This window comes from Ananas comosus, linkage group 9, assembly GCF_001540865.1.
Source record: "Ananas comosus cultivar F153 linkage group 9, ASM154086v1, whole genome shotgun sequence".
Lineage (NCBI taxonomy): Eukaryota > Viridiplantae > Streptophyta > Magnoliopsida > Poales > Bromeliaceae > Ananas > Ananas comosus.
In genome coordinates, this window is record NC_033629.1 from 12,812,780 (window position 1) to 12,838,316 (window position 25,537).

The 25,537-nt window shown below is 37.4% G+C and overlaps 3 protein-coding genes across 5 annotated transcripts; 1 reads left to right on the top strand and 2 right to left on the bottom strand.

Annotated features, from left to right (window-relative positions):
- Positions 71–9,341, bottom strand: LOC109715248 (pre-mRNA-splicing factor ATP-dependent RNA helicase DEAH7). Its single transcript, XM_020240173.1, is given in 19 exon segments — positions 71–836; positions 839–2,190; positions 2,330–2,482; positions 2,698–2,759; positions 3,360–3,536; positions 3,618–3,689; positions 4,253–4,432; positions 4,527–4,756; positions 5,368–5,545; positions 6,096–6,201; positions 6,586–6,683; positions 7,182–7,312; positions 7,404–7,583; positions 7,682–7,868; positions 8,007–8,083; positions 8,381–8,593; positions 8,704–8,827; positions 8,908–8,957; positions 9,182–9,341. Coding segments are annotated over 18 exon segments (3,771 nt in total). The 5' UTR covers positions 8,914–8,957; positions 9,182–9,341; the 3' UTR covers positions 71–591.
- LOC109715191 (protein FLX-like 1) lies at positions 10,854–19,178 on the top strand. 3 transcript variants are annotated; one of them, XM_020240084.1, is made up of 8 exons: positions 10,854–10,990; positions 11,159–11,583; positions 12,135–12,367; positions 12,946–13,109; positions 13,410–13,492; positions 13,610–15,783; positions 17,752–17,809; positions 18,520–19,178. In XM_020240084.1, exons 2-6 carry the CDS (start codon positions 11,173–11,175, stop codon positions 13,694–13,696), a joined length of 978 nt encoding a protein of 325 aa, XP_020095673.1. In that variant the 5' UTR covers positions 10,854–10,990; positions 11,159–11,172; the 3' UTR covers positions 13,697–15,783; positions 17,752–17,809; positions 18,520–19,178. The 3 variants fall into 3 exon arrangements, with proteins under 3 accessions (XP_020095673.1, XP_020095672.1, XP_020095674.1); XM_020240083.1 differs by having other exon boundaries at positions 10,855–11,583; XM_020240085.1 differs by having other exon boundaries at positions 10,855–11,583; positions 13,610–13,764; positions 18,520–19,173.
- Positions 19,685–25,266, bottom strand: LOC109715684 (SH3 domain-containing protein 3). Its single transcript, XM_020240800.1, has 10 exons — positions 25,068–25,266; positions 23,996–24,118; positions 23,776–23,845; positions 22,821–22,969; positions 21,909–22,010; positions 21,295–21,492; positions 21,135–21,197; positions 20,944–21,033; positions 20,790–20,864; positions 19,685–20,153 (listed from the first exon to the last, which is right to left on the bottom strand). Exons 1-10 carry the CDS (start codon positions 25,125–25,127, stop codon positions 20,034–20,036), a joined length of 1,050 nt encoding a protein of 349 aa, XP_020096389.1. The 5' UTR covers positions 25,128–25,266; the 3' UTR covers positions 19,685–20,033.

Below are 25,537 nucleotides of genomic sequence, written 5' to 3' on the forward strand. Positions count from 1 at the left end.
CAGTTTGACATCACAGGAGTATCAAAAAGGCATAATACTTTCTCTGAAAGACCTGCATCAGCAAAATCTGACTGGCAACTGCCAAAAAAGGAATTTGATAATTAAAATTAGATATACAGCATCTATTACACCTAATACACAAATGCGAAATCATACCTAACACTACGTCGAATAGAAGACATTCCGTAAACAAAACTATATTTACAGTTCTGAAATTTCTGTAGTTTCGGGAAAGCTAAAATGAGCTCCTAGTCCCTAAAGAGAAGCTCCAATCCAGCTTTCAAACACAGAAAATTTCTTTTTTTCTTTTTTGCTGCTCGAGTTTGTTCTGATTTCATATGAGACTGGCATAAATATAAGTTGCTTGGATCATAATATCCAAAAGTACAATTAGTTCGATCTGCAATTGATGGATCTATCTAATACTTCCTGTAACACCGTAAAAATCAATCTAAATGCCGGTAAAACTACACAATTCAATACAACAAAAGCTGACGGCATCAGCAACTTCATCGATGTTGATATATAAATATATACTCATTAAGATCTTCCGCTGATGCAACAGAAACAAACAGCTTAACTCCAAAACATCTATAATCCCAGCTTCTTGGGTCGAAGGTATGTGGATGATCCCTTCTTAACGCCGGGCATTGCAACCTGCTGCTGCTGCCTTGCCCTCTTCTCCCGCTCCCTGTCCCTACTCATCCTCTCGGCCTCCGCTTGCTCTTTCCTCAAACTCTCCATCTCTTGCTCCATGGCCGTCTTCTCTTCTTTCTGCTTCTTCTTGTGCTCTAGCAATGATGTATCCGAGTCTTTCACGGAAAAGAACATCGGGCTAACTCCGCGAGCCACTGTGGCTCGACTGCAGTCACACATTGCATGTACTCCTTAGTGGTTAGTACAAGCTCGTGATAGACGACATAATCCGGTGTATACCCTAGCCCGTACAGGGCACTACTCGGATGTAAGTGACAAGGCATTCCATTCCGGCAATTCACATACTCTCCAACACCTTTTAACCTCGCAGCATTGTGGAAATACGCGGAACATATCGCCTTCCTCACCACATCCCAATCCATCCCACATGAAGTTAAGGGAATCTTTAAAGACTTCAAAATGTCAAGAAGTTGAGAACGGACTTCTCTTGCCTTCCGAAGTCCCTTTACGTGCAAAAAGTGATCGTTGCACCAATCTCCTCGATATTGGTTTGCCTTCCATTGTTGGTAGACGTTTAAAAGGGTAAGGTGGTCAGATTCTGGGACAAAGAACTTCTCCCTCGCAGCGTCACTCTCCTCTGCACGATCCTTCGGCCGGAAGAAAACAGACGGCACTGATAACATCGAGACTATTGTCAGCACCTCATTGATGCAGTCCAGCATCTCCCCCATTAGTAACATTTTGGCGAGGGTTGGGTCCAACGGGAACTCCACCATCTTCCACCCGATCGCTGTTAGGGCACCGACATTGTTCAAAGCACCCAATACCCATAACTGGTACATGGAGTTGAGGATGTTCTCTTGCGGAGGCGGGTCCATGAAGTCGAAATCCAGTAAATTCTCGACCTTCAGGGATTTTAGTAACAAGACGACATTTCCAAGATTGGTTCTTTGGATCTCAGGGACTGGGTTGGGGAGCATCTCATTTTGGTAGGCAGAGTCGGTGTAAAGCCGGTAGCATGTCCCCGGCCCTGTCCGTCCCGCACGCCCCGCCCTCTGGTCGGCTGCAGCCCTGCTGACAGGAAAGACCTGTAGCGCGTCCATACCCATCCTAGGGTTATAGACCTTCATTTTACCATACCCAGTATCAATGACGTAAAAGATTCCGTCAACAGTGAGGGAGGTCTCAGCAATGTTGGTGGCAACAATGCATTTGCGAGCACCATCCTCGGCTTTCTGGAAGATCTTGGCTTGGAGGTCAGCAGGAAGCTGAGAGTAGATGGGTAGGATGGAGAGTTTGGGGACATTCTTGTTGGTAGAGGAGGTGAGTTGTTCCATACGCTCAGCTAGTGCATAGCAGGTTGCTTCGATCTCTTCTTGTCCAGTCATGAAGATGAGGATGTCGCCGGGAGGGCTAGTGATATGGATGGCCATGGCTTGTTTCACCGCGGCTTCTACATAGTCTTCACAAGGTGTCTTGCTGTATAGAATGTTCACCGGAAATGTCCTGCCAGGGATATGGAATACAGGCACGCTGCAGCATTCCAAAAGAAAATTCAAAGAAGGCTTTAAATAATATGCTAAAAGATTTAGGGGCTTAAATACAAAAATAGCCCTTAAAAGATATTAAAAAAAAGTTTATTCATGAGCAAAAGGCTGCATATTAATCTTACCTTCCAAAAAAGTTGGAGAACTTCTGTGCATTTAAAGTTGCAGACGTCACAATAAGCTTAAAATCCCGTCGACGAGCAACAACCTTTTTTAATATGCCAAACAACACATCGGTGTTCAGTGATCTTTCATGTGCTTCATCCATGATAATTACACTGCAAGAACAATTGAGCTGCTTAGAGACACTAACCTTTAGAGCCTTTTCCACTAGAAGAGTAGTTATTATATAGTAGATATTTTAACTACATATTTTAACTTGAGTTCAATACTATGTTGAGAGTAGAGGTACCCATTTTCACTCTTTAAGGAAATAAGACAGCAGAAAAGAGCAGTCTCAAAATCAAGTTAACATAAAGATTGAGTGGTATACCGGTATTTGTCAAGATCAGCATCCTTCAATGTTTCACGTAGGAGTACTCCATCTGTCATATACTGCAAACAAAGAGAAGGCAACAATCATAAATACATCAGAAACACAAACTTCACTGGAAATCTTGAAATATCGGCAAAAGCAATCAAATGCATCTAAAAAGAGCCTAGCCGTGTCTGGCTAACAAAATGACGCTATCGCTAAAATTCATCGATTTAGTCCCATAATCATGAAAAGCAAATCCCATATAACTCGTTCACTCTCTTTCCTCAAGAATCAAGAGTGAAAACTCCTATTCCAGTTAAGTTTCCTTCAGCCTCTCAAAAATGGTCGAGGAAATGATCAGATATATGGCAAAATGATTAATAATGTCGGCAATAAGTTACTTATCAGCAAATAAATGTAAAAGGCTTCTATCCATAAAACATCCCTGCAGAATGAATAATTTAGGTGTCGAACCTTGTAAAATCTAAAATCTTACATATATCCATCAATAGCACAGCATTTTACAAGAATAGTTTTGAGTTGAGTTTACAAGTAGAACAGAATTTAAGCAAGAAACTAAGTTTTCGGAAGGCATATATGAAAATTAAGGTTTTGCAGTGATATATGTGTGCACCAGAAAATAAAAAGTTAATAAAATACCAAGGCAAAACTATCACCTTTATTATGGTATTTGGACCAGTAACATCCTCAAATCGAATAGCATATCCTACTTTATCTCCCAACTCTGTCTCCATTTCCTCGCTGACTCTTTTCGCAACACTCATGGCTGCCACACGTCTGGGTTGGGTACAACCAACAACGCCAGTAGACGTATATCCATCTTCATGAAGATACTGTTAAAATAACTCTTGAGGTAAGAAATATTATAAGATTTTACAAATATAATTGTGATTAAATGATAGAAAAGAATCAACCTGTGTCAGTTGGGTTGTCTTCCCAGAACCAGTTTCTCCAACTACAACAACAACTTGATTTTCACGAACCACCTATAAAACAGCATGACCAACATAAAGTTAGAGCCCATAGAGTAGATCGTATGTTTGAAATAACTATACTCTTACAATTTGCAATAATGATAAACAAAGCTAGGAGAAACATGCATGAATATAAAATATTAAAAAAAAAAAGTGGGGGTGTGGGGGAACTTAAATGCAGGTCCCTAGCTTTTGAGGTAGTTGCAAGAAGTTCCTGACTGCTCATTATTTCATACAAGTACCCGCTTTTTTTTTTTTTTCCCCTGTTCATGACTTCCATGCTGAGCATCTTTTAGTGGAATCTGTGTATAAACCACTAACAGGTTTTGACTTCTGTATATTTGTTACAATTCTAGAAGTTCAGAAAAGGTATATTGCTGCCCTTTCGGTGGGCTATTCAAGATTTAGCACACAAAGTAGACTGACAGGTATTCTTCACAGTAATGTTGTAAGGTAATCATTTTCTATTCAGTAAAAAGAACAGAATAAATAAAATGAATAGCATGAAGGATAAAGCAGTATGCCGGCAAATGTAAATACTAACTACTAATTAGTGCTTTACAGCGAGTGCGAACCTGCAATAATTCCTCTCGCACAGAATATATAGGGAGATATTGTCTCTGCTGTGAAAGGGATTTTGTTTTCGCAAACTCACTGACTGCTTCACCTTTTTCTTTCAAGTGCTGTGCAAACTTTGCATCCTCTTTGAAATCAATTTCACCTTGTTCACCTACAGCTGCTGTATCTGCATCAATCTGATATTTTTAAAAAAAAAACATCAGAAAAATGCAAATTAAAGTAAAAAAAAAAAAAAGAAGAAAAAAAAAGAAACAGTAAACTGACAATTACCTGTTCAGCTGACTTCTCAACCCCCAAAATATCACCAAGTTTTGATCCAGCTAGCTCCCAAAAGCGTTGACGTGACTTATTCATACTTTGCTTTTCATGAATTTCCCTAACCAAAGCAGAACCTTTCCGTGATATTATTGCCATATCAGAGGTTGGGTCTTTTAGCGGCATAACAGGTTCTGCTTGTTTTGTATAGACAACCCTTCCATCCAGGAAAGGAGGCTTCGTGTCTACAAAAATACAACATAATTAAATTAGTCTTTGACGTTCGATTGTATATCAAACTCTCATTAATCCAAAATCATAACACATATTCTGTAAGATTGATATGAAGTAAACAAGCACTAAACTAATCTAGACTTTGAATAGGGAATCTATATTATTACATTGAAACTGCCGCGCATCACAACCCAGTGTGTAAATGTTACAAGAAATATGAAGACAATAACACAATTAGACAATTCTGTGCAAGTTGGATCTAATTTCAGTATGTGTACGTAGAAGCAACAGCATTATGTAGAAGTTCCACCAAGGATACATTATTATCGATTTCTCTTCTTCAAGTTACCAGCAATATCAGGCTCTTCTCAAGAATATAATTCTCCACAATATCACAAACAAAAAAATAGAACTATATGACATCCATTGTTCACAAAAATTAAGTTCCTATTTACATTGAGAAGATAAAGGGTGGTTTTTAGCTTTGATTCCTCAAATCTCCAAAGAAGATTGAAGGTCTCAAATAAAAAATGAAGTGACACAACAAATGCAGAATTGTAAGATCAAGCAAAAATGGAGAATTGTAGGATGAACATTTAAAAGGAAGATCAAAGCAACATACCGTGAACAAGAAGAATTACTTTACGCTCATCCTCCTCCTCAAATTCCATCTGCACCTCCGTTCCTCGCACAGCTCCAGATCTCAACAACTGTCGGTCTTCCCACTGTGCATTATCAGCAGTCAACTGTGATAACTTCTTACTTTGGGCAAGCGTCATCAGAGTACCATCTCTGCGAGTCTGCAATCAGCAAAATACATTAGAAAAGTATCCCACAACAAGGATAGAAGTAACACAAGAAAAGAAGGGTACCAAGTCCCAACTAGAGACTCATAGGGTCTACGTTAACTCGATAATCATACACAGTTTTCATATCAATATCCAGTTACAATTGAATGTAAATACACACCCAATTGTACCACAAAACACACATGTAAGCGCATATAACATAGTTTTTAGGCGGCACGTGTACTTCTAGTCCCTCAATTAGCATATAAAAGTAATTCTAGCAATCTGTTTTATGATGCAGCTTAAGCACGCGAGCATAAATGGCTACATATGTGCATGTGGTTCCTTTGGTTGTATAGGACCAACAGAGATGTCATAGGACATATTTGAACAATTCAATAGTATCAACTTTGATCGCCCACTGAAGTAACAATTTTCTTGTCCTAAAGTACTTAGGTGCTCGATGACTCCTTATCCATGCCAAAATTATATTAAATACATAATGAGGCTAGAAGGTGGACTTAAACCTAGTTAACCGCAGAGAAAGAGAGAGAGGACATACCAGCTTCTTTGCTAACTCTGCCTCTTTCCTTTGGTAAGAAGCATCATCAGCAAGATACAGTGAATTATCACCATCACGCATTGTGCTATGCTCCTCGCTGTCATACCTATACAATAAGCGCAAAGGCAAGAAAGTTAAATATTCATTTCTAAGACTATGCTAGACTACTGCAAAACAAATATATCCTTTATGATGAGGCTATAGCAGGATTCAATTGGAATCTGACATTGACATATTTACACGGATCCACTGTCCATACTCCCTACTTTACATTAGACATAAAAACATTTAGCATACACTATATACTCAATCATGACAAAGCTAACTCAAATTTTTCAGACTGGCTGAAAAGACGAAAAAGAATAATGAAGTTATTTTTCGTAGTGTAATCGATATCCACCGGAATGCACTAGGCAATTTGCGTGATGGAAAATTTATAGAAGTTCAATTTAATACTAAAGGCAGAAACTACAATCAAATAATTGGATACCATTGAAGATCAGCAATATAGTCCATTTCCTGCTTCATTTCCTCTGTGATCTCATAAGATTTATCTGCAGTTACAGAGCTTTGACCTGTTTCACTCTCCTGAAAAGGAAAATAACAGGAAAACATATATGAGATGCAAATTGATTGGATCCATAAGCATGAAATAAGAAAAATTATGTCAGTAAAAAGAAAAATATGCAGGCCCACATTCTGAAAAATAATCAGCTTAAAAAGAAAATTGTGAAAATGGTTTAGTGGTTGTTTCGGACTATTATCATAGAAGAGACAAAATAGATCAGTGGGAAAAGGTACAGGTTTTTTCGTATTGCCATTCTTTTGAATGCTCTTCTACTAAGACGTAGCTAAGTCCCATAGAAGTGATGCCAACAGTTCAATCTGAGCGTGGTTGAGCTACAGCTGAGTGCTACAACAACTAGGAGTCTTTCTTAACAATGGATGTGCCAATATGTGCTTAAAAGATAATCCTACTCCCATGGGCTTACAACTGTCATGACATATTGTATTGTTAAAAGTCAAAATGACTTATAGCCCAGTAGAGTACAAAAGGAAAATATACATGGTGTCATACTACAATACCTTAGAACCTGTTGAGGAACGAAAAGTTAGTTGATGGGATCTTCCACCTGAACGTGAATCAGAACGTCCTTTAGAGGAGCCAACGGCACGTATTGGAGTAGGAGAAGGAGCAACATTGTCCCAAGGAGAAGCTGTAACCCCACATATGCATTCATTACCATTTATTATTGTAAACAAGAAAAGGTAAATTAACTTCAAATAAAAGAAAAGTCAAAGTTGTACCTCCAGAGCGTGGCGTTTGACCACCCAGCCAAGGAGATACCAACCGCGCATCAGGCGAAGCCGCCACTAGCATAGGAGAAGGCGAAGGCCGATGCCTTCCAGACATAGGGCGAGAATCCCGAAAATCTCGACGTGGCGTATCTTCCCATTCCCACCGACCATCGTCCCACTCAGATCTGGCTGAAAGTTATAATTAGAAAAATTATTATCACCAACATACTAAAATGTCCAATTACTATCTAAGTCAGCGTAGAGCAACGATGTAACTGTAAAACTACCTGATGTTCTCCTCGATGCATGCTCATGTCGACTTCGCTTACTAGCATAGTCCACAGACGTGGATCTTTCATGCTCATCTTTTTTATGATAAGATCCTCTATCACTACGGTGCCCTTGTTTTTCTCTCTGCTCGAACTTATCTGGACTACGAGATCGAAAGCTTGAAGAACTTCTAGGCGTGTAAGACTTCCAAATTTACAAAAACAATTGTCAGTTTCTTAACAAAATTATCTACAACGCCGAATGTAGATCTACTTACTTTAAAAAAAAGTTAAAGCCAAACATGGGGTTAAAATTTTAAAATGTAATATGTCAATAAACTACCTCTCTCCTCGGGGTATCATTTGCTTCTCGTGTACGGGAAGAATAACCTCCTTCATCATCAAATGTTGTAGTAGATTCTGAAAAAAATATGTAAATAAATCTATCATAATATGTCAACAAATGTGAAGACAACACTCAAAATCTCATTTCTAAGTTTTTTTTTTTTTTTTTTTTTTTTTTGAGAGAAAAATCTCATTTCTAAGTTATGCCTAATATACTGGTATTGCATGGTTAGTTGATGATAAAACCCTAGAAGTTTAAATTCTACATCAAAAACCCGAAATATTCCTGAAGGTGAAACTAAATAAACAAGAAAGTAGTTCACTGGGGGGCCAATAAAGTTGGACATACGCCCTAAACAAAAGATCGCTTACCTGAACGTGATTGCGATTTCTCGTCACCAGTACCGCGGTAGCGGCGGCGTGAAGCATAACCACGTTCACCATGGGATGAGCCGCTTCCCGCATTTTCCACAGAGCTAGGCTTCTCATCTTCATCTATGCAACTGATAGGCGCTCTTTGAGCTGGAACTTTAAACCCACCATCGCCATCCGCCGCTCTTTTTTTGCTCGCAAGAACATCCAAACCTGATTAGATCGCCTGAAGAGTTAAAACTAATCTCCTCAACACCAAATGAATTAAAAAAACAAAACGAACTGCGGAATATGAATTGGGAAGATGTTTTATGACAACACACCTAGAATTGATTTCCCCTCAGGTGGTCTATATAGCGGCCTATCGGATTTAAGCACACAAAGACCTCCCTTTGAGTCCGACTCGGGCTCTAAGATGGCGGTCATCATGTTCAACTTTCCGTCTCCCTATATTAAACAAGACAATATAACTTAGCTTGAATTACATAGCAAACACACAAAATTTGACTATTAAATTTGCTACTTACATCCATATGCCCAAATCTCGCACTAACCGATAAGCAAGTATCAATTCAATCTGCAGCAAAAGATCCAAGGAGCTTAGAAGTTGCATGGCATCGGTATTTAACTAAAATGACAAGTGAGAATGCATTTGCCCATAAAATTAAGACCTAATCACAGAGATAATAGTTCGAATGCTACATCAAACACTCACGAAACACACGAATCGACCAGATTAGAGCCAAATCCACAATTTTCAACAGAGTGATAATAACACGTGAAGGAAGAAGAAGATTATACCTAAACTGACGCGGCCGCAGCGGAAGAAGACGAGGAAGGGATGGTTAGGGTTTGAGGCGAGAAGGAACGGAGGGAGGAGGAGAGAGAGAAGGGGGAGAGATTCGGGTGTGAAAAAAAAAAAACAAAAAAACAAGAGGGATCGGAACTTCGGAAGCAATTAGCCAATTAGACGAGATGTGAAAATTCTTTATATTTTCAGGTGACCGTCGTCGCCGACTTCGCGTTCGAGCTCGCTGGCGGGTCGGAGGACCCGAACCGCTGACGGTTCGGATTTTGGGACAACCGCCTGACCCGTTAGCCCGACATTGACGGGGCGGGTCAATATATTTTTTATTTATATAAGGATAAACTTTAGATATCATTCATGTGGTTTCGCAATTTTTAACTTTAGCATCTTTATATAAGGATAAACTCCAGATATTATCTCTGTGGTTTCGCACCTTCTAATTTTGGCACTATGTGGTTTAAAGTGTATCAAGTTAGCGTTCTGGGATTTTATTTTTATCTTTTCCTCAGCTTCTCCGTTAATGTTTTGTTAAATTATTTGCAAAAAACTTCAGATACTCTACATAAGCTTGTCGAATATTCACTTTAGTACCCTTTAGTTTTAACTTTATGACTGATTTAACGAAAAAATTAGTGGAATAGATAATAAAAAAATAAAAACGAAACCACATGACATTAAATCAATACATTTTAAATCATAAAGTACTAAAGTGAGAAAGTTTTTAAAATTTTTCCTTTATATAATAATAGTAAAAGATGCTGAATAATAAATTATTCCAATACAAAATATTTTGTGATTGAAATCAAATAATTTGGCTTTTTCTTTTTTATTTTTGAAAGTATGCCATACATAAATTAATAAAATATTATATTTGTCACCAACTATAAATATGAAGGTCAATATGTTATTTAAGTTTAGATATGTGATAATATTTATTATTTGTCAAATTTATATCTTTACTATCTATGCTATTAATAAGAGAGGGATTTTTTTTCTTCTTTAATACTGACTATATCCTAACAATATAAATTATCAAATTTAATTTATTTTCTACTTGATATCTCGCAACCATTTAATAATCTTTTTATTAATGTTCAATTAAGAAATTTGATATTATATTCGGACTTCAAATTATTTATAAAATAATTTTTTTTCCTTTAATAAAATATAATATTCCGTCAAATCATAAATATAATTTTTTTTAAAAAAATAAACTTATTTCTTACCATTATACTAAATTTTTTTTATGAAACTAGATTATCTTTCAACATACAAAGAGAACCTTGATAAAGATTAAAAAATATATTTTAGATATTTATACATCTAAATAGAACTGTATTAATAGACATGAACTCGGAGTAGATCTATATAAATCAGGTAGAACTTTTTCTTTAATAAAATATAATATTAGTCAAATCATAAATATAAACATCTTAAAAAAAAAAACTCATTTCTTACAATTGCACTAAAATTTTTTTATTTGGAATAGAATATCGTTCAACATATAAAGAGAACCTTGATAAAGATAAAAAAAAATATTTTAGATATTCATGCATCCAAATAAAATTGTCTCAGTAGATCTGAACTTGTCGTAGATCTATATAAATAAGATAGAATTTGATTGGAAGAGCTAATCTGTTTTTTTCGGAAAAACTAATCATATAAAATCAGATGAGAGCCGAGTAAAACTTGTGTTTTTGAAAGAATTGGATCCAAAGTAAAATTTTCAGGCGTATTAGGCAATATTTCCACTAAAAAAAAGTAACGAAAATAATAACAATTCCTCTGTCGCAGACTCGCAGGTTGTTCCCCGCTCCCTCTCTTGGAAGAACCCTGCTGCGTTTTCTTCTTCAGAGACTCCTTTCGCCTTCGATATTCTCCTCTCTCTGTTCCCCGTTCGCATCCCTCTCCTCCTCCTCCTCCTCATCATCATCATCATCATCATCATCATCATTTCTCCCTCTCCCTAGGGTTTTGGTCGACCATGGCGGGGAGGAACCGGATCCCACCGCACGCGATGAAGGGGCCCCCTCCTCCTATCCCCGCCCACGATCGCCGCCACCATCACCATCCGCCGCCGCCGCACTTCCCCATGCACCCCGCGCTCCTCGACGAGCTCCGAGAAGGGGGGCCGCCGCCTCCGCCGCCGCACTTCCCCCGCGGCGCGCTCGCCCCGCCGCCGCCGCTGCCGCACCACCACCAGCACGCCGCAATCGTCGAGGAGCGCCTCGCCGCTCAGTTCGAGGAGATCCAGGCCCTCCTCGTCGACAACCAGCGCCTCGCCGCCACCCACGTCGCCCTCAAGCAGGAGCTCGCCGCGGCGCAGCACGAGCTCCGCCGCGTCTCCCACGGGTTCGCCGCGTCCCAGGCCGACATGGATCTCCAGCTTCGCGAGGTCTAGGGTTTTCCCCTTTTCTCTTCCTCTCTTGTTAGTGCGATTTCTTTTTTTCTGGTTTTGTATAGCTTGTTGGTGAAAGATTGCTGTGATTTTGGTTGCGGGATATTCATTTTAAGAGAAGATGGTGTTCTGGGCTCTGAGGCCATTGTTTGCCTCGCAGAGGCTTATACGCCAGTGTTGTTTGAGTGGAGATGTTCAAAGAAGCTCTAGTGGCTTTCTTGTTGTAAATCCCTTTTACGGCTTCCTTTGAAGCTAGATGCAGAAACTTTAAATTGGAGCTTCGGCCTTTGGGCTGAGGAAGGTATAGTCTAATTTCTTGGTTAGCCCTTAACCTTTGCCTCTGGAGTAGAAAACTAGTCAAGCTGAGCCAAACAAGCACTGAAACTTGCGTTACAACTTGTTCCTTTGTCATTTTCTATAATTTGGGCCCAAAAATTATGTTTCTATTACTGCATCTTAGCTTATACGTAAAATACCTTTTTTTTTTTTTTCCATTTGCTGAGAAATCACCCATGAAATTGAATTTTGTCCAAAACTTAAATTGTTAGGTCCATGAGAAGGCGATGAAGATGGAAACTGAGCTTCGGGCAGTGGAGGCCATGAGGATGGAGCTCATACAGGTCCGAAGTGACATACAGAAGCTAAATGCAGCAAGGCAGGAACTAACAGCCCAGGCTCAGGCACTCAATCAGGACTTGACTCGGGCCTCAGCCGAAATGCAGCAGGCTCCTGCTATAAAAGCCGAGATTGATACCATGAAGCAGGAGGTTCAGCGCGTGAGGTTATACTGCTTACAATCTTGCATACTATTGAATAAGTAATTCTTTACAGGTCATCACTAACTGGCTAAGCCTAAATGAGAACATGCACTCTCTCAATTGTTTGACTTACGACTCTTTAAGTGTTATATTTTTATCATCACTCCTGCAACTTACACTTATTTTGTTTGAGGACATCCTCTATTGTATTGGTTTTTTTGTTAAAATTAGCACTTGTTTTAGTGCATAGCGTTCATGCTATGACGTGCTAAAACTGTCTCTGTTCTATATATATATAGAAGTGGGTGTTTATAGGAAATAAAAAGTAAATGTTAAGTGGATGTGGATAAATAACTTCAAGCCAAGGACCTCCCTCAAAATGATGGAGGGGTATCTATACTTATATCTTATACATTTCTTTTGATGTTTCTCTTTTTTAGTTGTTTTCAATTGTTTGAGCTATCTTTATATTTCAACTTCAGCTATATTGTGTGAGATTACCGACGAGGTAAAATCTAAAACCATGTCAGTGAAATTTGAGAAGTTGGTTATGATAGAATACACACTTTATATTGAATATCTTCTTTATTTCATTTGATAGGGCGGCTATTGAGTTTGAGAAAAAAGGTTATGCCGAGAATTATGAGCAGGGGCAGGTGATGGAGAAGAATTTGATTTCAATGGCTCGTGAAGTAGAGAAACTACGTGCTGAGGTAGCCAATGCTGAAAAGAGGGCACGAGCTGCAGCTGCCGTTGGCAATCAAGGTAGCTTGTTATCTGTCCTTCATATATTGTTTATAGAATTCATTCTTAAGGATTTAAGAGGCTAGTTCCCCATGCTTCAATTATGTTTTTGTCATGTCTCCACTTTTTTCTTCTTCAGTAGATTGTTACTGTGCTTTTAGTATCATGGTTTATAATTTAAAATTAAGAAAAGGAATCATGTTATCTAAGTGGATCAGTGGATGGGATTCTTTGAAAGATGTTTAGTTAACAGTATCTTTTTGAGTGGCATTTTTGTTGTGCAAAATCTGGCTCTGTGAGAATTACATGTATAATCTGCAGCTTCTGTCTATGGTGGGAACTATGGGAATCCTGAACCTGGTCATGGGGCAAATCCTTATCCTGCTGTATATGGCATGAATCCTGTATGACTTCTCTTTCCACTCTTGGTTAGATGCATTTATTTTTGTTCTCTGCTTTTCAATGCATATTAAATTATTTCTCAAATATTTCTTGTTATTGCATTTTTCTCTTAAATTTAGGTACCTGGAGGTGCTAATGCTGGTCTCCAGTATGGATCAAGTTCTTGGGGTGCCTATGACATGCAGCGAGCTCATGGGCAAAGATAAAAAAGGAATGGACTTTGCTGAGTGTTGATTCTGTTGCCACTTGCATAGGCATAAGCTTTGTTGTGCAAGTTAGTATCTTCGTAGGTTACATCTGAAGTTTCGTTCATTAAGCATCATATGGTTGTGGGTAAATTTACATTATAATCATGGGGATGGTGTATCTTTCCTATCATTATGACAGTCCCAGTAATTAGAATTAACTGAATGTTTTCATTGATGTTTTGCTGCTTTAATTGTTAGTTATGTTATATTCATTTTCAATTTTGAATCTGGTACTGATTTGCATGGTTTACTCCTAGCCTTTAGCTAATGTTAATATTGGCTTGAAGAATTATGCTACTTAAGGAGCCACTCTTGTTAGGTTCCTATGGCGCTCTGGTTGGGGCGGTCCCATTTGAGGATGGTGAAAAATATTCTTCACTAGAACTTTAGCTCTGGATGTTATCTTATTCTTTAGGATAATTATGGTTGTAGGGTTGGCTTTACTTTCGGATAATGAGAATTACCTTGGATAGTGGCCTGTCCACGAGGATATTACAACTTTATAATGCACCATGGAATTGCTATCATTGAGTATAGGACTGCTCTGTTTATTTTACTTTCTTTAATCCAAGTGTAAATATTACTTGTTCGTGTTGTTTCTGGTGGAATAGTGGGGATGTATAATTATCTGTCACTATCCCCACTCTATCCACAAACTAAACACTGCCTTACTGGACGGTGGATGCTTGGATATTTTGTCTTTATCTATAAATTGTAGATATTTGATGGCCACAGAGGTGACTGTTGTAATTTTTCTTGGTAGTTGTAGAGAAACTTCTGTCAAAGGTTTTTGTCAACAATGTTTCTCTTCGAGAATGGTATCGCTTCCGTGCCATTTTGATATTGGGATGATATTTTTCTTTGGCCTTCTTATGTATCTATCTATGTAGCCGGAGATTTTTGCTTGTGGCATTGTGTGAGAGATTAACTCTTGTCTGCTTCTCTATGGTTTCTACTTTCTACTAAATTTCTAGTCACACCAATTCTTTCAAATGATGCCCTTCTCCATTATATCCTTTGGTTTGCCTAGAGATTGTAACCGCTTGTCTTTTAATGTATTATTTTTGTTTTTCTAGAGGAGTAAGTACTTATTATTGGAGTCTAGCTTGGTATCTTCCCTACCTACATTTCAAACTTTTCCAACATATCCTTGTAGCGCCCTCTGAAATACCTAGGGCTAGGTTTCCATTTTATGGTGTTGAATATTTGCATATATTGGCGCTAATGTGATGGTAGTGTTAATACATTGCATCCAATTGTTATGGATGGTTGTTATGGGCATCATACGGCTCTTTTTTTTTCTGTATTTGGAAATTACAGCTTGTTTGTTAGCTGTTTAAGGAAGTTTTATAGCATCTTGTTTAGCCTGCTTATAGCCTATTTTACGTACCAACTGTTTGTTTATTCAAGTTTCTATCCTTTAGTTCTGAAAATTATATATTGGTTTGTCTCTGTTGGTTTTCTACTAGCTTAGATAGTGTCTTAGAGGTCAGGCCTGATTATTTTCTGGCCGAGTATTTTGTCTGTAGGTTGCAGTGTGGGTTTTATAATTTTGTGTGTTTAATTATTCAAAGAGATTACCACTTCGCTGGCCATGCAACTTCAGAAACTTAGGATTGTGAGTTTGTGACCCTCCTACCTTTGTTTGTTTAGTTGGTGGCTGATGGAGGCATCCGTGTTACTTGGACACCAACTATGAATGTATGAACATGTTGGACATGTGTACCCTAATTTTTGGATGTATTTAGCACAACAGATTAGGTCACCATGCGGGATTCTGTTAGCTACTAACCCTTTCTGATGGGTTATTCAACCCACCTTGATTTAGTATTCCTTGTAAGATTGAACTTGCGGATGAGAACAGTGGGGGGGAAGGGTAGATGAGGTATAGGGTCTTCATATTATCTGAATGCAGACATGACCTTGCTCGATGGGGAAATCTGTGCAAGAACTCATAATGGGTGCATGAGAAAAAACAATTAGGAGGAAAGACGGTGTGCGAAGGAAGATAAAGATGTCAAGCTCTACGGATCAATTTTTGTCAAGTAAGTGATTGCTTGTTTTCTTGATCAATTTTCTTGTTGCTACTGGATGTTGGGAGAGAGTCGCTTGTGCTTCTCTTTGTTTTGACTTTCTTAAGAAGCTTCGATGCTCTCTGCAACCTCTGGAGGATGCTGCAGGATACATGGTGCAACTGCTGTCGTATTGGATTATTTTGACATACATTCATATGTGCTTTCTTGTTCTAATTGTGGTGCATAATAATATAATAACAATAGTCTAAGCTATAAGCCAAAATATCAAATTGGCAGTGAAGTGGTGTACACTTGTGTAAACATAGAGATGTTCTGTCTTAGATGACCAATTGTTAGAATGATGTAGTTGTTATGGTAATTAAAGCTTGATCACCACATTTTTATAGTTGGGAACTTTTAGGGATGCTCTAGAAACCAGGTCAAGCATCATGATGTATATGTTAATGAACACTTCAATTTTTTTATTTATTACATGGTACAACTGTAGAGGTTCGTAACTTAATAGCTCAATTATGAAAATAATGGGTCCACTTAAAATGGTGTTTTGGTAAAATCAACCCTTTCTGGATTTGCAAAGGTGTACTTGCAAGCTTATAATCTTTTGGTCCTTTCTTATAGGGTGGTCAATTCTGGTCTTGGTGATTTGATTGTTACTTATGTACTATCACAGTAAGCTGCTTGCAATAGAAATATGAAATTGTGTGGGTTACAAGGAGAAGATTAAAATTTTATGTTTGGTTCAGTTATGTATTGAATATGGAAATTTTATGGTTGGCTTGGTTATGTATTACCCTAATATTAGAGAAAAGAAGGTTTGTTGCCAAGATGAATTTTTGAGGGAAGAATATAATTGGCTTGCTCCGGATTGCATATTTAAATTGATTTTAGGTTGAATTGATATTATGTGAGACCTATAGGCTACAGAGGAACATGATCTATTCCGAACTAGCTAACTGATGATTAAGTTGTTAAAGCACTAACAATTTCTCATATAAGTGAGCTATGTTGAAGTTTTCATGCAGAATGGTGGTTCTTAGGTATCAAATAATTACTCACAACCTTCTGGAGATAAACAGATAGGCAATCTTGTGTCAAATAGTTTTTGTGAATTTAGTAATTTCATATTGTTTATAGCTGCCAAATTTTCTTATTGCTTGTCCTTAAAGTTGTTCAACCAGATGACATCTGAATATGAATACTCTTCCTTATGGTTTAGATTGTTTTGTACCATCATGCATTAATTACTTTTACCTTTTTCCATTATATGAAGGAATCTTACAATTCATAATCTCCTTGAATCTCGGAAATTGCTCATATTGTTTCTAGTAGAGGGTATGGCGTGCTTGCCTGTGAGCCCATAGAATTTTAATTATATTGGTAGTCTATCACTTATTTTGCAGGCAGGGGAATGAATCTATAATAATCCAACATCCTAAGGTAAAGATAGCTGATATACTTTCTTTGTAGGAGTTTGGGAGGCATAGAAGTCCCTTAGATGGACTGAACGTTCGTGCTTATGGGTACTATTGAGTACCAAATTAATTGAGTGAAGCCATCGATAGGTCAGATTGCAGTTGACTGACCAAAATTTAATTGCATCATTCTTTCGGTGCTATTATTCTGGCTTAAACAGCGGGTTGAATTGATCGATTGGTCATTTTATTTCTGCAAAGCATTAGCTTGGTGTCACCGTCCATGTTTAGAATGATCTCAATATGTGTGTCATGTACATTTTTAGGTACTTCTATTCATTAGCTTTTTCTAACGAAAATATCATTGTGTTGTAGATTTTCTTGTATATACCTCAATTTTTTTTAATTGCTGGGACTTTTGGTTTATATATCCTACCATTTTTCTAGCATTCATATGTTTGCTTGTATGTTGTCACATTACCAGCACATTAATTGATGCTTCATTTTGGTCTGTTGTTTTGACTTAGCTTCTTACTTCGCTTTGTTTTTTTTCTTCATACTTCAGGAAGTATTCTGATACTCTTCCGGAAGTTATGTAGCACTAACAGGAAGTAAAGTATAAGGTACAATTTTACTTGTTTTTTCCTTATTTCCAACTTACGCTCTTAATGTTGTATTACATCTATACTACTAAATCAGATTGTGTCTGTTTTTTATTTTAAAAATTCATAATGTTACAAGAGATCTCCTCCTAAATACAGAAAGATCTGACAAGATTTTATATCGATCCCATAAGATTTTTCTGGCTGTCTTTAGACAATTCAACGCTGTGTAACAGTAGTGATGATAGTTGCAATGTATTCTTCTCTCATGAGATAAGCATCGTTAAGCTCTGACACATAACAGCTTAGATATGAATTTCAAATGTTTTCTGACATACATTGCACACTCCAGATGTGCAGCTGTATCCGATGCACATCCGGTATGGGATGGCTACTTAAACGTACACATGCATCTCAGGAGTTTGCCTTACAGATAACAAGATGTTTTTTTTGTTACTTGATACTTAAATTTGTTTTCCTGACTGTTTTTAGTTAGGGAACTTTTCAGAACCCTACATTTGGATGGTCCATGATCGGACTACTGCATGTAAATCATCTAGTGTTTTCGATCCTGCTGACACAGAATAAATGTTTCTATCTTTCTGATACTCTAGTACCATGAATTATGTGCCTAGAACTTTGACATATCGACTTTGATATCTGTTCTTTCGATATATATTACATTCCTGGGTTATGGTGAAATTTGTTTACATATTTTGTTTGTTGTGCAGGCGACTCTTGGCTCTTCTTGTAAATATAGTTCATTCAAAGCACTTGAGCCACTGGAGTGTATAACAAGTCGTCATAAAAAACCCTAGTTTGTGCTGGCTAATTGAAAAACTTCGTTTCAAGTGGAGCTTCCCAATCTCATCGAGTTAATTGGAGGTGCTTTAAATTGTGTTTTCCTCACTGGTATGCGAGAAAGTCAGCTCCACATGCTTCAATATCTGACAGTTCTGCACCCTATCACGAATGATTCAATTTGATCGCGTCACCGATATGGCATTACAAGGTCTCAAGTAATATACAACCGTGATGAGCAATTTATACAAGGTCTCAAGTAATATACAACTGTGATGAGAAATTTATACCATATTCAAGTCTTGGGTGTTGATTTTTCTGCGAAAACAATATAAATGAGAATGATAGCATGGCCAATTAAGTTACTGCAAAAAGAATCAGTTTGCCGCAGAATGTTTAAGTACAGCACAAGCAAGGGCAACCTGTAATTTGAAATATTGCAGATTAGAATGTTTTAAGTAAAGCACAAGCAAGGGTAACCTGTAATTTGAAATACTGCGAATCTGCAATAAGCAGTGGATTCGTCTTTCAGTTGTTCTTTTCTCTCATCTTGCAGCTAATAAAATTCTTCTTTGCTAGTTGTCTTTTTATTCTTCCAGGAACCATTGCTGGAAACAGTCAGTGAACTTATGATTTTTTTTTTTTTTGCCTTTTTTTCAATCTCTTATTTCTACTTTCTATGAGTTTAACAAACATTAGGATGTGGATATTTTACATTGAGCCAAAACCTTAATTAACATTTTTGAAGTTCTCCTGACCAGTAATTTTGCTTTGTGTGAAATGGTTCAAACTACTCGGCATATTCTCTGTGAATCCGCGATCAACGAAGAGCAAAGGGAGCTGATGCGTATGGGCGTTTTTAATAAATTTCGGTGATACTTCTTTGATATGAATATTTGTTAATATTTTCCTAGCTTGAAACGGCCTGAATAGAATCCAAAGGATAAAAAGTACCATAGCAACCAAGCAACAACGGAAAAGAGAACAAAAAACTCGGACGTTGGTTTAATGCATTTACCGAATGCAACATGACAGCAGATTTTGTCTTCAACAAAAATTCTAAGAACAGTAAAATAAAAGACATGCACTAGATAATTTAAGCTTCCATCAAACCAGTTACATAAATAAGCCACGATTCATTAAAAGGCAATCCAGTGTTCTTTTATAAATAACTAGTCCAAATACAAAAAAGAGATTACTACCGAGCAATCATCGAGCCACCTTCTCACGAAATCCCTAGAAATACATATAAAGTTACAACAAACTCCAACAGCTCTTGCCAAAAAGAATGAAGGATTCCAAAGTTTCATTTTTTTCTTTCTCGGTCGGTGTACTCAGTGGCAGAGATGAATAAATAATCATATTAAGAATCTTATACGCCGCATTCTCCCCATCTTTAAACAAGTAAACATAAAGATATCAGATATAGATCCTTCAAGTAGTATTATTGTACTTGGGGGAATACTTTGTTAGGGGGAATATTTTGCCGTCTCTCGACATAAGCTGCTGGAAACCACCCTCCCTTCCCTCTACACTCACCTTCAGCCCACCCTGATGGAGTGACCTACGATGATAAGAGGAATAACTAACAATACTGTATACAATCACAAAATAAACTCAATAAGAGGCAAGAAAACAGATTAAGTCTCCAAAATAGATGCGAGTCAGGTTTTTACTACTGAAAATCGGATTCTAATGAAGCACATATATATAACAATATATATCCAGTAGATGCAGTGGGGGCTCCAGGATCCCTTGGAAGATTTGAAATTAAGCAATTCTCTTTTTCCTTCTCTGTGTTTTTAAGTGCTCTGCCTGAATCTTGCAATTGTGAAAAGCCATTCAAATTTAAATAACAACAAATCTCACGAGTATCTTTGTGTACTGTAGCCTTCCATGACATTGACTTGACACGCCACCTCACTCTTAAACAAAGCAATGCTGACTCATGCTTAAATGTGCAAATTCAGATTACCCTCTCTGTTAAATATAAACAAACCATATACCTTAAAATCCAACCCCTATCACCACCAACTGACTAACGCAACCGCCAATAGTTTTTGTGATGTTTGAGATGTCACCGCATGGAAAGTAAGATAACCCAATAATATTTATTTATTTTTCTTGTTTTTTCTTACCCAAAAAGAAAATCTTAGAAGAAGATAAGAAACACAATCACAGAGAACTAGATAAGACAAACCTGTCGTACAACGACGTAGTCGCCTACTATTAGGCTTAGTTCCTTTTCTGATGTAGCATTGAAATTGTGCATTGCCTGTGACAACATAAAGAAAACTTACTAGCATGGATGAGATACAAAGATATAGAACCCTGGATTTTTAATCTTTTCTTACCTCAGCAAGAAAATATAAGGCCTTTTCAGCACGCTTATGAGTTGGAACAGGAGGAGGTGCAGAATCTTTCACCTGTTTCTCAGTAACCATCTACAGGAAAGGAAAAAGAAAAAGGAAAAAGAAAAAGCAAGAAAAGTTGGCAAACTATATTGATTGAAATTCTTAAGTTATTACTTTGAAGATAATGCTACCTCAGCTTCAACGTCATCAAGTATAGCAGCTATTCTCAAATGGAATGATTTCTCTGCTTCTACCTTCACAAAAGATGAGCACCCAAAATAAACAAGAAAGGAACAATAAACCCAATCCAATGATTTATTATTTTAAACAAGCCATAGGCGATTTCTTTACCAGGGAAGTCAGGCGCTGAAAAGTCAGTCTTTGCTGTTGAGATTCAACCGCAGCTAGTGCGGCAGCTGCTTCTTTTCCTAGCACTGCCATATTTGCTTTGTGCTCTTGCATTTTAGCTTCAGATGCTTGCAGCTTTGCAGTGTTCTCAAGAACTGGGGCTTCTCTTACTCGAGATTTTCTCCTAGAAACTTCAACAGCCTATTACATATTGGCAGTCAATAGAAGATAAAACATGAGACTGAAGCTGATAATTAGTTTAAAAGACAATCATGTATTTATGCCTACGGGTTTGCTTTACCCAGCTGGAGCTCCAGAAGGGCTGTTTAAATAGTTCAAAGAAGCACGAACAGCTTTTTCATTAAAGCCTCCTCAACAACTTCTTGCTGCATGAGAAGCAGAGGCTTCAAATCCAAGCATCTATTTTTAGGTCCAAAAGCTCAATTCAGCTTAAAATGGGAAACTCAAGATATTTTGTTGCCCACAACGCAAGGTTTCTGCAAGCTTCTACTTTCTAGAGTACAAAAGCTACTTCTATAGCCAGGCCAAACAGAGGCACCAAAGAGCTTCTTGAAAATTCAGTGTCCACAGTGGATGATGGGGTATCAAATATTTACCAGAGTCTCAGCCTCATGTCTCATCCGACTATAACGCTGAGCAAGACTGCGAGCATCTTCCAAGGGAATACCAGTAGCCATCAGTCTTAGTGGCTCCATAATCTGAAATTTGTACAGAAAGTAGTATGCTTTAATAAGAACATTGAAAATAATATATCAGGTAGCTCATGAACTTCAATAGGAAGGTAAATTCTTGTTTGTAAACCCAAGTAAACCATTATATGATGAGAAGAGAATACACTAATTGTTTCTTATCAAATATATCTAATAAAAACAACAAACATCTTAATCAAGGAAAGAATGATATCAGTTAATAAATAAACTTCGCTAATTCCAATATAGAGCAAGGCTCTCTAGTAGCTGAAGTTTCTCTTCAAAATGATGGTATAGCATCAGCTAAAGAACCAAGCTTTAACAGAGGCAGACAAGCACAAATCTCTCTATATAGCAACAACTCATACTTTGCTTTAAACTTGACATCCATATGTAGCAAAATCTCATAATAAGATAAATATTAAACAAGTCAGTTCACTATATGAGACAATTTCCATGCTGGCAACCACAGTGGGCATACGCCAACTGTTTTGTACTGTGCCGAGCTGATGTGTGTCAACACATAAAAGGGTTACATACAGGGACCTAATTGGACATGCTCAGTGTCAGCATGTACTGTGTCAATAGCAGCTCGGTATGGGGACGTGTGGTAGGAAGTAAAACTATGCGTTAAAGGCAAAAAAATGGGCAAGCATAAGCAAAGATTACCTAAACGTTTGCAACTAACAAAAAAGATTGACCAAATTTGCAGCTTCATAATGGGTCAAATTTAAAGTTTTATTAATTACCTTTATTAATTATTCTATTGAATTCTGAGAAAATTATTGATTCTTGCTGTCCAAAGATACTGTATATTACCTGTAAAGATAAGAGCTTGTTGAAATCTTCATGCTCTTTCTCAACATTTCTCAATGCACCACCATATAAAGATGCTGCTTTGGCTAGAAGTGCATCATTGGTATTATTCTCACTTCCATATCGAAAGCAGTCTTCAGACAACTTTGTCCCTTTTGACATAATGTAACATTAGACAAGTTCATATATTCAGCTCAAATTTAAACATATAATCCCAGAAAAGATGAAAATTGAAGATACAAGTACATTTGGAGGTTTTTGCATATAGATATCTGCAAAATACACCCATGTACAATCTGAAATTTCATATATATATCCCTCAAAAGTGGAAGCTTCTTACATAAATGTAAACAAGTTGTGGGATACTACGGTTTTAAGGGAATAGATGAAAGTTCAGGCTTTCCACGTAAAAGATGATTTTGCAGGGCACCTATGAAAAAAAAAAATCTCTAATTAAATGATTATAGCCAATTCTAGGAACCAGCCCATACTCCATATTAGATGAAACATCCTTTAGGCAGAAAAAAGTCATATGAATGCAAGACAATGCATTGTTAATTACTGCTCCTCCTGAGCAGGGAATCTTAAATATCCACCGTATTTACCTATTTTTGTTTGAGCGCAATGATACCTCTCATGGATACCAGATTACCCACCGTACTGCAGCTAATAGTTTATACCCATTTTCTACCTGCCACTTACCAAAATTCTGACATCCTATAAATAAGTAGGAACAATGTGTGTTGGTACACATGCCAATCGTACAGTAGAATGCTAAGATAGAAGAAATAACTACAAGTACAAATTTTGACCAGGTTGCCAAACATCAAGAAACCAAAGATTTCACAAATATACTAAGATTTTTCAATCTAGCTGCTGCATGTAGAAGTACATTGCATTTTACAAAAGTGCAAACTTAGACATAACACAACGAATGATAAAATTAGAAATAGCATACCTATTTCAATATGCCTATTCCCAATAGAGATAAGGCCTTCCGCCGCTCGTACAATGTCTTTTTGGAAATCCTAAAACCGAATTTCACCAAATTTTGAGATTCATAAAAGCATGATATATTTTCCATGTTAGATAAGCAAGTTTTGTTGAAAAGAAAAGAAAAATAAAAATAAAAGCAAAGAAATTGTACGATGACCACCATAGCCTCATATTTTCCTTACCCTTCCAGAACGAGTAGATCTATACAACTTTTCTAGCTGTTGATGTCTTTGTAGTTCAAGTTCATCAATAACCATAATATCTGAACTCTCATAACCAGTAGTGCTGAACTGCTTTATAACTGCCTGTAATAAGTAATAAGATATTAAATTCAAAATGTCCGATGTCATGGCACTTGCTGAAAAATATTAAAACACGCTATAGTAACAGTAAGTCTGAATTCCTATTTTAATTATCACTTTTCCTACTTCAATATCATTTTTGGTTGCTTTTATCAATCTATAAAAGGAGTATTCTAATTCTAATCAATATTAAAACAAATTGGAAAATTGCAGTAAGAAAATGGAGTAATGGCCTCTACAAAGGAGTATATAATCGACCGAGTGCCCTTTCGGGCATCTTCTGGAATAGCTTCACTAGGCATTTAGCAAACAAAAAGTAAGAGCTCGTTGTTATGATGGGAATCACAAATTAGCTTCTAGGTCCAAAAACATAAGTTCCAACTTTCTTTTCTTGCTTCAGCAGGAAGCTGCTCAGGGGAATCGTAATAAAAAAGCACTTCTTTAGAAGCCTAGGAGGCTCAAACATGCCCTAAGTGCATGCACTTGGTACCAAAAAAACAAAAAAGTCGCTTCTACCAAAGATAGATCAAAATCAAATTTTGTTCGTCGTGCTCATGTTTCAATCCAAAATAATTAACATGTACCACTAGTCATATACCCACCTACATAGCAAATAGGAAACACACATAAAAAAAAAGGGAAAATAGGGAAGAAAAACCTAGACTTGATATCAATTGTGTGATCTTAACTCGTATTAGGGCTATGAACTATAAATAAAAAACAATGAAGCACCTCTAGTACACAAAATCGACAAAATAGGAAAAGAGGCTCCTTTAATCTTTCCTCTACTCATAATTACCACATCACAAACCATGAAATAAAACGATTAAACCCAAAAAAATTACACAAAAACGCAAATTGGTTGCTCTAATCCTTTGCGCCCGGATAAACAAGTGCCCTAATAGGGCTCTCACATGATCCACGCCATAGATGAAAGAGATTTCGATCTCACCTGCTGTTGCTTCGCGACTTGCTCCTTTAATCTACTCGCCTGTTTCCTCAACGCCTCCATTTCCCCAGTAGCAAACGAGATCGATCTGGGGAACGATCTCACAATGCTCCTCGCGGGAGAGAGAGAGAGAGAGATCTACTATAAGCTTTAACACACCACCCCCGTAGAGAGAGAGAGAGAGAGAGAGAGAGAGAGATTGGCGATATATTGGATGATAATATCGGCTCCAATTTTTTTCCCCTATGTAAATGTGGTTTTGCAAATGAATACAAATTGGGTACGTGGCGTTATTTTATTGGACACTAAAAATGCAGGAGTACGCGTTTCCTACAACTGAAATTGTATTGAGACTATGGACAGTGTTTAGACTCGGTCTCAACTCGGAGGAATTCTACACTGTCACACTTGCACCACGTCATCAATAACAAGCCAATCACATTCTTTCTTTTCAAACAAAAGTACAATAAAAA